This window comes from Salmo trutta, chromosome 24 (genome assembly GCF_901001165.1).
Source record: "Salmo trutta chromosome 24, fSalTru1.1, whole genome shotgun sequence".
NCBI lineage: Eukaryota > Metazoa > Chordata > Actinopteri > Salmoniformes > Salmonidae > Salmo > Salmo trutta.
Genome location: NC_042980.1, coordinates 15,503,978 through 15,517,379, shown reverse-complemented (window position 1 = coordinate 15,517,379; position 13,402 = coordinate 15,503,978). Strand labels below are relative to the sequence as shown.

General features: G+C 41.5%; 1 protein-coding gene across 2 annotated transcripts in view; it reads left to right on the top strand.

Moving 5' to 3' along the window:
• The window catches only part of LOC115160789 (dual 3',5'-cyclic-AMP and -GMP phosphodiesterase 11A), a 54,301-nt gene that overhangs the window by 18,164 nt on the left and 22,735 nt on the right, over positions 1-13,402 (top strand). For both annotated transcript variants that reach the window (XR_003869114.1, XM_029711195.1), the window contains 4 exons: positions 3,109-3,184; positions 5,443-5,510; positions 5,653-5,745; positions 12,326-12,376. Coding sequence is in view for 1 of the 2 variants with exons in the window: in XM_029711195.1 (XP_029567055.1) it covers positions 3,109-3,184; positions 5,443-5,510; positions 5,653-5,745; positions 12,326-12,376 (288 nt within the window). In the remaining variant the exon portion in view is untranslated. The remainder of the gene's footprint in view (positions 1-3,108; positions 3,185-5,442; positions 5,511-5,652; positions 5,746-12,325; positions 12,377-13,402) is intronic.

Sequence of the window (13,402 nt, the reverse complement as noted above, 5' to 3'; positions counted from 1 at the left end):
AAGTCCGGGCTCTGGCTGAGCCACTCAAGGACATTCAGAGACTTGTCCCGAAGCCACTCCTGCGTTGTCTTGGCTGTGTGATCAGGGTCGTTGTTCTATTGGAAAGTGAACCTTCGCCCCAGTCTGAGGTCCTGAGCGCTCTGGAGCAAGTTATCATTAAGGATCTCTCTGTACTTTGCTCCGTTCATCTTTGCCTCGATCCTAACTAGTCTCCCAATCCCTGCCGCTAAAAACATCCCCACAGCATGATGCTTCCACCACCATGCTTCACCGTAGGGATTGTACTTGGTTTCCTCCAGATGTGACGCTTGGCATTCAGGCCAGAGAATCTTGTTTCTTGTGGTCTGAGAGTCCTTTAGGTGCCTTTTGGCAAACTCCAAGCGGGCTGTCATGTGCCTTTTACTGAGGAGTGGCTTTCGTCTGGCCACTCTACCATAAAGGCCTGATTGGTGGAGTGCTGCAGAGATGGTTGTCCTTCTGGAAGGTTCCCCCATCTCTACAGACAAACTCTAGAGCTCTGTCAGAGTGACCATTGGGTTCTTGGTCACCTCCCTCACAAAGGCCCTTCTCCCCTGATTGCTAAGTTTGGCCTGGCAGCCAGCTCTAGGAAGGGTCTTGGTGAATCCAAACTTCTTCCATTTAAGAATGATGGAGGCCACTGTGTTTTTGGGGACCTTCAATGCTGCAGAAATGTTTTGGTACTCTTCCCCAGATCTGTGCCTTGACACAATCCTGTCTCAGATTACTCTATGGACAATTCCTTCTACCTCATGCCATGGTTTTTGCTCTGACATGCACTGTCAACTGTGGGACCTTATATAGACAGGTGTGGCCTTTTCAATTTAAGTTACCACAGGTGGACTCCAATCAAGTTGTAGAAACATCTCAAGGATGATCAATGGAAACAGTATGCACCTTAGCTCAATTTCTAGTCTCATAGCAAAGGGTCTGAATACCTATGTAAATAAGGTATTTCTGTTTTTTATTTTTAATAAATGTGCCAAAAAAATGTAAACCTGTTTTTGCTTTATCATTATTGGGTATTTGTGTGTAGATTGCTGAGGATTTTTTTCTCCATTTAATCCATTTTAGAATAAGGCTGTAACGTAACAAAATGTGGAATAAGTGAAGGGGTCTGAATACTTTCCGAAGGCACTGTATATACCGGGTTTAGGTGCTTACTGTACAGTATATACATTTATTGTATGTATTTGAATGATAACCGAAACCATTCAGCAGCTATTTTTATTGGTTAAAATCGGAGAAGCAAGCCTCATAAAAGACTCAAACAATATTACAGCTTTGATCATTAGAATGTTGTCACATGATTATGAATTATATATGATAATATTCGTTTGATATGGCTCCGAGGCTTTTCTATCTGATGTTTGAGTTCCGATCTCAACTGTTGGTCTTCACGTGATAATAATGGTTATTAAAATACAACCAACGATGCCCCTGTTTTTGTAATTGTATTGAAAATGATTATAGCCGAACCATAGTGAACCTTATACCTATGCAGAGTTGAAATACTGCTGAAATAATGCATGCGTTACATTCTCTACAGTGCCTTCAGAAAGTATTCACACCCCTTGACTTGTTCCACTTGTTGTGTTACAGCCTACACACAATACCACATAATGTGAAAGTGTAATTCTGTTTTTCAACATTTTTACAAATGAATACAACATTTAAAGCTGAAATATATTGAGTCAAGTATTCAAGCCCTTTGGTATGGCAAGCCTAAATAGGTTTAGGAGTAAATATGTGCTTAACAAGTCACATAATAAGTTGCATGGACTCAATAATAGTATTTAACATGATTTTTGAATGACTACCTCATCTTCTTTGCCCCACACATTCTTTGCCCCACACATACAATTATTGGTAAGGTCTCTTAGTCGAGCAGTGAATTTTAAACACAGATGCAACCACAAACATCAGGGATGTTTTCCAATACCTTGCAAAGAAGGGTACCTATTGGTAGATAAAAAAATAAGATGATGTATCTATACACCCAGTCAATACAAAGATAAAGGTGTCCTTCCTAACTCAGTTGCCGGAGAGGAAGAAAACCACTCAGGGATTTCACCATGAGACCGATGGTCACTTTAATACAGTTACAGAGTATAATGGCTTTGATAGGAGATAACTGAGGATGAATCAACAACATTGTAGTTACTCCACAATTCTAACCTAACTGACAGAGTGAAAAGAAGGAAGCCTGTACAGAATACAAGTATTCCAAAGCATGCTTTCTGTTTGCACTAAAGTAATACTGCAAAACATGTGGCATAGCAATTTGCTTTTTGTCCTCAATACAAAGTGTTATGTTTGTGGAAAATCCATTACAACACAATGCTGAGTACCACTCCCGATATTTTCAAGCATAGTGATGGCTGCATCATGTTATGGCTATGCTTGTAATCTTTAAGGACTAGGATGTTTTTCAGGATAAAAAAAAAGAAACGGAATGGCGCTAAGCACAGGCAAAGTACCTAGAGGAAAACCTGGTTAATTAATTCACCTTTCAGCAGGAAAATAACCTAAAACACAATGCCAAATCTACACTGGAGTTGCTTACAAGAAGACCGTGAATGATCATGCGTGGCCGAGTTACAGTTTAGACTTAAATCGGTTTGAAAATCTATGGCAAGACCTGAAAATGGTTGTCTAGCAATGATCAACAACCAATTTGACAGAGCTTGAAGAATTTTGAGAAGAATAATGGGCAGATAAATCCAGGTGTGGAAAGCTCTTAGAGACTTACCCAGAATGACACAGCTGTAATCGCTGCCAAAGGTGCTTCTACAATGTATTGACTCAGGGGTGTGAATACTTATGTAAATTAGATCATTCTGTATTTAATTTTTCATAAATTTGCCAACATTTCTAAAAACATGTTCTCACTTTGTCATGATGAGGTATTGTGTGTAGATGGGTGAGATTTAAAAAAATATATAATCCATTTTGTAACAAAACAAAATGTAGATTAAGGGGTATAAATACTTTCTGAAGGCACTGTATGTCTCTTTAGGATACAGTTTACATGTGTAATAAATGATAACAGCCCAGTTTCAGCTCCAGTCTCTTTTCTCTTTCGTTTAGGCAGATCAGTTCTCCGGCTTCCACATTCGTTCAGTGCTTTGTGTACCTATTTGGAACAGCAACCATCAAATCATTGGTAAATTCTCAAATTGTCCTTTTTTCACTGACTTCTTTTGATAGTCAGTTGTGCCGTTACATGTCCGTTGATAAATCTATGTGGACAGATGTCAAAACTAAGACATAATCCAGCATTCAAGCTTAAAGTGATTTTAATAATGAGAGAGGCACATCAACAAACCAACGTACATGATGTACCAAACCTCCGATAACCTCAGATGTCACCATGTCTTGTTTGGAGAATCTAGAGAGGATACTCCGCCTGTAATGCTCTCCTAGGTAGCGTTTAGATGCTCAATTAAAGGGGCGATCTGGGATTGATACATCCATTTCTGGACTTTTAAATTAATGATATATAGCCATTGATTCTTGGAGAATATAATGCATTAATGTCTATTACCCTTAGTTCAACTGTTTAACTCCATCGCAACCCAAAGCTTGTTTTACTCTGTAATTGCAAACGAACACTGTATATCTTCAAAACATGGTTAAAACTGTCATTTTAATTCCATGGATGATCAGTCCTTGCATCCATAGCTCCGTCTTATGAATTTGACTGTGGTTCCATTTCTCTTGCCCCATCTCTCAGCTGTTTACCGAAAAAGTGGAAAGGTGACGCTTTGTGGTTTTGTGATTCCCAGATTGCCCTTTTAAAGCAGTGTAGCCTGATTAAAGCCTTCATATCAGTCAGTTCTCACAGAGGAGGAGTTCCCTCCCTAGTCCTGGCTGCTCCACCATGCAGTGCTCTGTGCTCCTCAACCACCCCAAGGTCCTCACCACTCTGACACTCTGATACATCATTGATCTACAGTCTGGTGTTGGTGCTGGATATTGCAACGAGAGGCAACGCTAGCAGCTAGACTCAGGCCCACAGAGATCTGACTTGGGAAGTCATTAGTTTTGTTTCTGTGCAAAGTGATCAGCAGCATGGCTGCCAGGGAAAGCACTGCTACAGATGGTCAGTCGCGACCACAGATCATTGTGGGTGGGTATGTGTGTGTGTGTGTGTGTGTGTGTGTGTGTGCGTGCGTGCAAGCATTGTGTGTGTGTGTATGCGTGTACATGCGTGTGTGTGGGCTTGTGGAGGTTGGGAGGGGGATGGAAGAATGAGAGACAGAGGGAGCAGGAGAGAGGGGTGGGTGGGTGTGTGTGTGCGTGCAAGCATTGTGTGTGTGTGTGTGTGTGCGTGCGTGTGTGTGTGTGTGTGTGCGTGCGTGCGTGCGTGCGTGCGTGCGTGCGTGCGTGCGTGCGTGCGTGCGTGCGTGCGTGCGTATGGAGGTTGGGAGGGGGATAAGAGAGAGAGAGTGAGCAGGAGAGAGAATAATGTGTGTGTGGGAGGAAACTATCAGAATCTGGACTGAAAGCCATTATAAAGCCATTATAAAGCACAACAGCAGCAGAGAAATGATCAAGTCAAAGATCTGTTTATTCAGAAGGTAGATATCCTCCTGCCACGTACCGAGGTTATGATATAACAGTATAGAGGAAAAAAGCCTTGGGCTAGATTGTTACATCACTGTTATCGCAATGCTCTTCTATATAGGTTGTAAAAATATGATTCCATCTTCAGTGATATTGACAGCACCCCAGTAACCTACGGTACAACCCATAGAGACATACTGTAGAAAGTACAAGGACCTCTCCAGGGACTCAATGCTAACTTGAATATCTGCTTGTTAGCATAATTTCTCTCGGGTGATAGAAGACGATTCTCTGTCAACTAACAATTAGCCTTATCAGCAAAGTCCTGGGTTTTTTAATTAGTAGATAAACTGAGGAGAGCTTGCTGGCGTGCCTCCAAACCAGGGGACTTGTATTTGAAATAAAAGATCAAAGGATACACAGTGCTCTATTGTTGCCATCGACATGACCTCCAACCTTACATTACAACAGGCTTAGACACTTTAATTACTCAGGTCAACAACACTACTGTTTCCTGTTTCTTACTCCTTCTTCTAGGAAATACAGCGACATGCGTCTATGCAAAAACAACAGTGTAGAAGCATTGCATATTGCATTGAAAAGTGATAGCAGAAAATGCCTTGTTTTATCAATGACTTTAATGAATGTGTGGGTGTGATTTCCTCCTGCTAATTGGGGTTGTGGGAGCGGAACTAGTGTGTGTACGACAGCCCAGTCAATGGTAGCCCAGCCCTAATGAACTAGTGTCAGATAAAATGATGGCTCTCAGGAATGGCCGTTGTCTCAGAAAGAGAAGGGCTTTAGCCTGGTCTGCGTCTGTGGTAGTGTCAGTGATCCTGATGTCTGTTGTTGCAGGTGTGGCTCAGGTGCTCAACAGGCTGGATGGTAACCAGTTTGATGATGCAGACCAGAGACTGTTCGAGGTAGGACTTTTGTTTTGCGTGGTGTGCGTAGGTGCTGCATGTGTGTGCGAGCAAGTCGTTTGTGTGTCATGACGTCTAACATGTCTCCCTGTTTCGCTGTGCCGTGACCTTGGGAGTGTAACAGCAGTGTGGTGTGTTTCAGGCCTTTGTGATCTTCTGTGGCCTTGGCATCAACAACACCATCATGTACGACCAGGTGAAGAAGTCCTGGGCCAAACAGTCCGTGGCTCTCGACGTAAGCACCAATGTTCATTCCTTTTTATCGCACTTAAAGGGGGGCTGAACGCACCAATTCTGCATGTGTTTTTCGGCTGCTCCTTAAGAAAAATACGATTTGGATCTTGGGGGTGTGGTTTGATGTGCCTGTGTTATATTCGCTTATCGTACCTTGGTACTGTTGTTTGTCACTCTTGAGACACCATAGCAACCACACAGCTACCACCACTTCCTCAAAATAGTCAGAACTAATTTAAGATAAATAAAAAAAACTGTAATTAATTTTGAGGTTTTTGCAGAGGAGGTCTTAGTCACCCAATTGTACATCTAGCTAAGATGTTTGGTGCAGTATTTCTCAAGTTAAAACATTTGCATGAAAAACTAGTCAGTGCGCTTTAGAGAGTAAATCAAGCCAGCTGCTGCTGGTTGCGCTCAGGACTGATTTCTGAGAACATGTCTACAACTTCATCAGCAGCAATCTGTCAAACTATTTTAAATAAAGCACAAGCTAGACACTGTTTATCAGTCCCGAAAATCACTAGCTAGCTAGCTAATTTCCATCTCTGTTTGTCAATGAAGCTAGCTAGTAGTAGCTAGCTTGCACATTAGGCAGGCAGGCTAGTTTAGCTAAATCAGAAAAAAGTTATCGCATGGAATAGCCTTCATTTCTCAGAACAAGAATAGACTGATTAGTTTCAGAAGAAAGGTCTTTGTTTCTGGCCATTTCGTGCCTGTAATCAAACCCACAAATGCTGATGCTCCAGATAGTCAACTAGTCTAAGGAAGGCCAGTGTTATTGCTTCTTAAATCAGGACAACAGTTTTCAGCTGTGCTAACATAATTGCAAAATGGTTTTCTAATGATCAATTTGCCTTTTAAAATGGATTTTACTTTTAAAACTTGGATTAGCTAACACAATGTACCATTGGTTGCTGATAATGGGCCTCTGTACTCCTATGTAGATATTCCATTAAAAACCAGCCATTTCCAGCTACAATAGTCATTTACAACATTAACAATGTCTATACTGTATTTCTGATCAATTTGATGTTATTTTAATGGACAAAAAGTGACCCCAAACTTTGGAACGGTAGTGTGTGTCACGCCTGCTCCCACTCCCCCTCTCTGGCGCTCGAGGGTGCCAGGCTGCCCATCATTACGCACACCTGTCACCATCATTACACACATCAGCACGTCATTGGACTCACCTGGCCCCTTCACTTTCTTGAATGCCTCCTCTATATTTGTCTGTTCCTCAGTTTAATCCATGTGTCAGCATTAATGTCACTGGCTCGTCGGGCTTCCATGCCTTAGCTGGCTCGAGACGTTTTCTTGCCTTGGTTGGCTCGGCAGGCTCCCATCCCACGTCATGCCTCGGCCGGCTCGTCGAGCTCCAACGCCTTGGCCGGCTCGTCGGGCTCCCACGGTTTCTCATCAAATCATATTTTATTGTGTATAATGACCAAAATTACAGCAGGATTGATATTTGAATGAATGAATTTGGTCTGCGTTTAGTCTATCCAAGTTGGTTCCAGTAGTAAATGTCCAGTATGGATATTGGGATACTGTGCTGTTGTTTTAGTGTGGCAACACATTTGGGTGGGCAGTTGGCCTTCTAAAATGGACTGTACTGCAGGGCTCTGGTGACTAGACTGTGGCTGCGAGTGGGGTCTGACACCATTAGGAAAGCTCTCCCACGCTTGCTACTGTGCCACTCTCCTTTTCTCTTTTCTTCCCTTCTTCTCTTTCCTTTCTGTCCTGGTTTCCTCTCTCCCACTCTCTTTTTCTCTCTTCTGTTATAGTGGACTCAGTGCCTCCTTTATTTAATTTATTTTAACCTTTATTTAACTAGGCAAGTCAGTTAAGAACAAATTCTTATTTTACAATGATGGCCTATCCCAAACCCTCCCCTAACCCGGACAACGCTGGGCCAATTGTGCGCCGCCCTATGGGACTCACGATCACGGCCGGTTGTGATACAGCTCGGGATCGATCCAGGGACTGTAGTGACGCCTCTAGCACTGCGATGCAGTGCCTTAGACCGCTGCACCACTCAGGAGCTTTTAGTGTCATAGTTCTACATCATATTTCTACATCAGTGAGCATCAATGGATCCCTGTTTGTAGTCTGCACTCCACAAAGGGCCATATTGATTTTTAAAGAGAGATCGTGAAAAGCAATCCCTTATCTGATCAATAATTTGGCATGCAACACTGATCAGCTTCTTCTATGCTTTTTGTGAGAGAGAGGACAGTGCTCTCAAGTGGGCTGTGCAGGTTGCCTCGTGGTTGGGTACAGGGCGGCAGGAAGGAAGCCTGGGATAGAGCATAGTGAAGAGCGGCATAGGAAGGAATGGCTATGGGGAAAATACGAGCGTGGAGATGCATTGCCTCTGGCAGCAATGAATAAACATGAGCTCTCTTGATCAAATAAGGAACTGCAAGGCTGCTGCGCAAGGTATTTCTCCTAGGAGATGGGGGAAGCAAAGGGAATGACATTGGGGCTGACATCTCTGTTCCCCCAGCATTCCTCAGCATGGAGGGTTCAGAGCTTTAGGGACAGATCACAATTTACTGTGGGGGGATCTGAATAAATGGGTTGGATGGATGGCTTCGATAGTCCAGCAATCGAATTACAAGTCATTCATATGCTAATAATCCAAATATTCTGCTTAAAAAGATATTGCACTGCTACCCTCAGCATTCACTATTCTTATAGGAGGTCAGAACAAGCAATGGAAACCAAATTTATCCTTTCTGTGTGTGGAAAAAATATTCTGGCGCATGGATACACCTACAGGCGGGAACGACAGACTGCGAATTAAGTCCTCCTGGAAGTGCACTGAATATGATGTTTTCGAATGCTGAGGTCGCATAACCCTCACTGATGGGGTTATCTCCAAGTTATCTGAAGAACACAAGAAAGACAATGTTTCCCATAGGTAAGTCTTGTTTGTTGTTTAACATAATAATGGCCATCTTCTTCTTATGATTACAGCACGCCCAAGGCCAATAACATGGTTGCTAATCTTCTTCTATCTTTTTTTTATTTTCAGAATTATGGAAGTGCTATGATGCTGTCCTGCAAGACTTGGTAGAGACCAACAACAGAGTGGAGGGCTGGCATCGTAAAATGTAGGCAAATCTTGGCGCAACCCACCCCACCATTTGGAAGTTCATAGAGGCATTGCAACGACAGCAGCAAAGAGGTGAAATGAGAATGGAGCAGCAACTTGCTGGCGTTCCACCGCCATGGCAAAGACCCCACTACCGCAAGCAATAGAAGGATCTGAAGTCCCTGGTTGAGAAGTATACGACTCGATAGCTGGAGTCTTACCCGAAGAGAAACATTAGCACCTAGCCTACTTGGACACTTGTTCGTGACACTTCTCAATTTCAACCCTTTCAACAACTCCAAAAACCTTATCAGACCAGAACACAAAGCACATTCTTGGACGATTTGTTCATGAACTTGTTTTTACGGAAGAGCATTGTTATGTAACCTACTCTTACTTTTGGGTTACTTGAAATAAATGTTTTAGGCCTACTTGTTTTTGCCCTATCATTTTTTGTATTTTGCGAAGCCTTTTTTGTTGATAACTAAATGTTTTATAGTGAATGGTTGGTGCTAATGGATTGTGTAAAAACAAGATAAAACTAAATCCATTCTTTGAAACAAAAATACATTGTAGAAACTAGATACAGGCCTTCAGCCTTTATGTAACCATATGAACGAATAATTATACAATATTCTGCCCATATGAACTAATATATATAGGCCTAGCCTACAATATTCTGCCCATAGGAACAATTAATTGTAGGCCATACCTGAACCAATTTCTGTAGGCTATATATATAATATTCTGCCCATATGAATGAATGTATATACAATATTTTCAGCCATATGTGATTTAATGAATAGCAGTAAACATGCAGTGCCTGCCCATATGAACGAATGTACCTTATAGGCTATACAATATTTATAGCCATTCATAATTTAATGAAAAGCAGTAAACATTCTTTGACGTTATTTAATAACAGACTCATGAACAGAATCACGCAATAGGCTACAGCTCACTTCACAGCTTCCCCTGTGCTTCACAGCTTGTTCGGGAAACTCTATGTATTGTAGCCTCACCCGGATGAAAGACCAACTTCTTCTGCAGTGTTTGCGGTAAAATAATGCATGTTGCGGTGGTGCAACATGTAAGTGTAGAACTGTCCGTTAAAGCTTACCACAAGCGCTAGGTAGACACAAGACAGAGTGTTGCAATGTCCTTTTTCGTCACACAAGGGGCGGCTCCTTGTAATAGCTGAAACCTGAGACAGTCGTGGGGGCAGTGTTGTCACTTGTTTCCTGATCTGATCTATAGGCTTTGTGAAATGGTTGCACCTGCTGGAGCCAACTAGCTTGCCATGTGCTTTTTTTTCTCCCTGACCAAAACATGAAGGCATATTTTTTATTATTATACAGTACATTTGATTATTTCACATGGAGATGTCGGAAGCTAAAAAGGCTGGCTAACAGGCTAACGCCCACTAGCCAGGCTGCCAGCTAGCTACTATCTAATATTTTTAATAACTAACCCAAGATTGACCACAGCCTGTTGTTTCCAATGGGAGCAAATTAATCATAGTGGGCAGAACAAGCAAGGAGGTGGGCAGAGCCGAGCACGAGCTAGCGAGATCCTACTGGCGCGTTCTAGCATGTATTTGCATATTTCTGTTAGGGAATCCCTACTCTGTGAAGTCTACAAAACGTAGTCCACTATGTTCGTAACTGATTCTAGTTTAGGGAACAGAAAACGATATTGGGATCAAATGTTTCTTTTTTTGTGGTATTTTGGGGGTGTTTTAACAATACAAAACATACAAAAGACAACATACAGACGACCACAATCAAATCATCAATGACATCACACCTGCCCAGACCCACCTGTTCTCACACCTATCTCCAGTGCCTCTTTGTCAAATGTTTCATCGATGAGAAACTTAGCAGAATGTTGACCAAAATCCATCACCCTCCGTCTTCTCCCACTTCCAGCCACTGGGCTTCCTCTCATCACCATATTTGGTGGTGAGTGGAAATGCTTCAGGTTTATTCTTCCGGTGAAACATCTGCCTCATTGTTCTATCTATGCTACTAGTAGCAATGGAAGGCGACTTTTCGTTGTTTTCACAAAATGAAAAGACAAAAATAAAATATTTTGCTATCACCCCCTTGTGAATGGGAGTGGGACTGGCGAGGATATCATGTTACCAAAAGGTGTCTGCTACTCCAAAAATCCCACTCCACCCACACGCACGCAGGCACATAGATCCACGGCATGAAGCTTGTAGTAACTGTTGTGGAAATTCCCCACTAAGGACTCAAACTCAATGTAAATGAATCAATCTTTAGTATCACGGCCGGAGAGCTATAATCCAGTTATAATACAAACTCAATCCAAGATTGATCAAAACTCTGAAGAGGCCGTTCCCTTTCAGTCCTCTTCTACTGCTACACAAACAAGTCATATAAGCATGATTTACATTATTCATCATTAACGTTGGTTCCTGCACGTGACTGACTGACACCTCACAAGGCTTCTTCTCTCAATGCTGGGAACTTGAAACTGAGATACTCTTTTTGGTTCCCAGAACAGTGTTCCGGGCGTGCTGCCAATTGGTCTGAGGAGGAAGTAACAGTCACCTGCACAAACCAAGATAGAGTGAGAGGAGATGCTGTTTATAATTCAAGACTTAGCTTATCAGACAATAACATTTTCCCTCACATAACCTTTAGAGCAGATTGAGGTGGTCAGTCACTGACACCAAAGGTTTTTCTTATTTGGTCCACAGGCATAGTTTAGCAGTAGGGCTCCATAAATAACCGTTGTTAAAGTCCTTTTAAGACCTATTAAGTATTACTGACTATGACTGTCCTAAGTGTAGTGAGCATGACTTGATATCTCTAGCCAGTGTTATGAAAATGAAATGCTGTATGTAAAATATACTGTATGTGCTTCCAGTGGTGTAAAGTACTTAGGTAAAAATACTTTAAAGTACTACTTAAGTCATTTTTTTGTGGTATCTTTACTATTTATATTTTTGACAACTTTTCCTTTCCTACATTCCTAAAGAACTGTACTTTTTACTCCATACATTTTCCATGACACCCAAAAGTACTTACATTTTGAATGCTTAGCAGGACAGGAAAGTGGTCCAATTCATGCACGTATCAAGGGAACATCCCTGGGCATCCCTACCGCCTCTGATCTGGCGGACTCACGAAACACAAATGTTTCGTTCATAAATTATGTGTTGGAGTGTGCCCCTGGCTATCAGTAAATAAATACAAAAAGAAAATTGTGGTGTCTGGTTTGCTTAATTTAAGTAATTAGAAATTATGAATACTTTTACTTTTGATACTTAAGTATATTTTAGCAATTAAATTGACTTGATACTAAAACTAAATACTTTTAGACTTTTACTCAAGTAATATTTTACTAGGTGACTTTCACTTTTACTTGAGTCATTTTCTATTAAGGTATCTTTACTTTTACTCAAGTATGACAATTGGGTACTTTTTTCACCACTGTGTTCTGTATTCCTTTGCAGGTCCTGTCATACCATGCAACCTGTTCCAAGACGGAGGTCGACAAATTCAAGGTATTAGGTCTTATTCTTATATGAGAGAGAAAGTGTGTGCGTGCGTGCATGTGTGCGTGCGTGCGTGTGTGAGAGAGAGAGAGAGATAGCGAGAGAGCATTGTTTGGTCCCTAGAACATTATAGCCCCTCACGGAGTGACGTTTCACTGCGATCACGTGGGCCGTACTGGGCTACGGATGTAAAATTTCCTCAAAATCCGCTGTTAGCGCCTATTCAAATTAGTCCAAGGTTGCCTTGTTAAATCTTGTTCATTCTCTTAAATACCATGACTGTTTTCTCATTAACTGGGAATGTTGTTTGAAATGTCTGATACAACATACTTTGGTGATATCATCATAAACCTACTGCATACCCCTTAAAAATATAGGTTTGTGTGTGCATGGTGTGCTATTAGCGTGCTAACACTCATTGAGGCAGACTGGTAGAATAGCTAGCATCGCTATAGCCATCGCTAGCATTCACTGGTTGAAGTAACTTTTGAGTGTAATGGAGTTGACTGGTGACTTTGACATGAATATATATATATATATATATCATTCACAACAATGGTACGGGAGCTATAATCCAGTTATAATACAAAAAAACTTTGTGTGTTGCTATTGCTTGAATTATTTTACTATAATTGGGCAACTCAACCGGCTGGTTGAGATGTTTGTGATGCATTATCTATTAAAGCTTAAGTAAAGCAAACAAACATTCTTAATTTCTGGCCTATACTGAGGCTAAATACACATATTTTGCAGAATAATAATAATAGTATATATACTGAACAAAAGAACATGAATTGTGGGGAAAACCCCATTTGTAGATCATCGCCCAGAGTAATATGTTTTTTTCAATTAAGAGATAACTTTCGGAATGAAGCTTTGGCACGCATTACCTTCCAAGGTAAAATGAGAAATCGTTAATGGTATTACATGATAGGACTAGATTGATGGCTTCTCCTGACTCATTTTCCAATTGCTTCCCTGGACTGCAGTGTGGTGCAAGGCAGCGTACTGTTTATACAGGTCGGGGCAGTACTC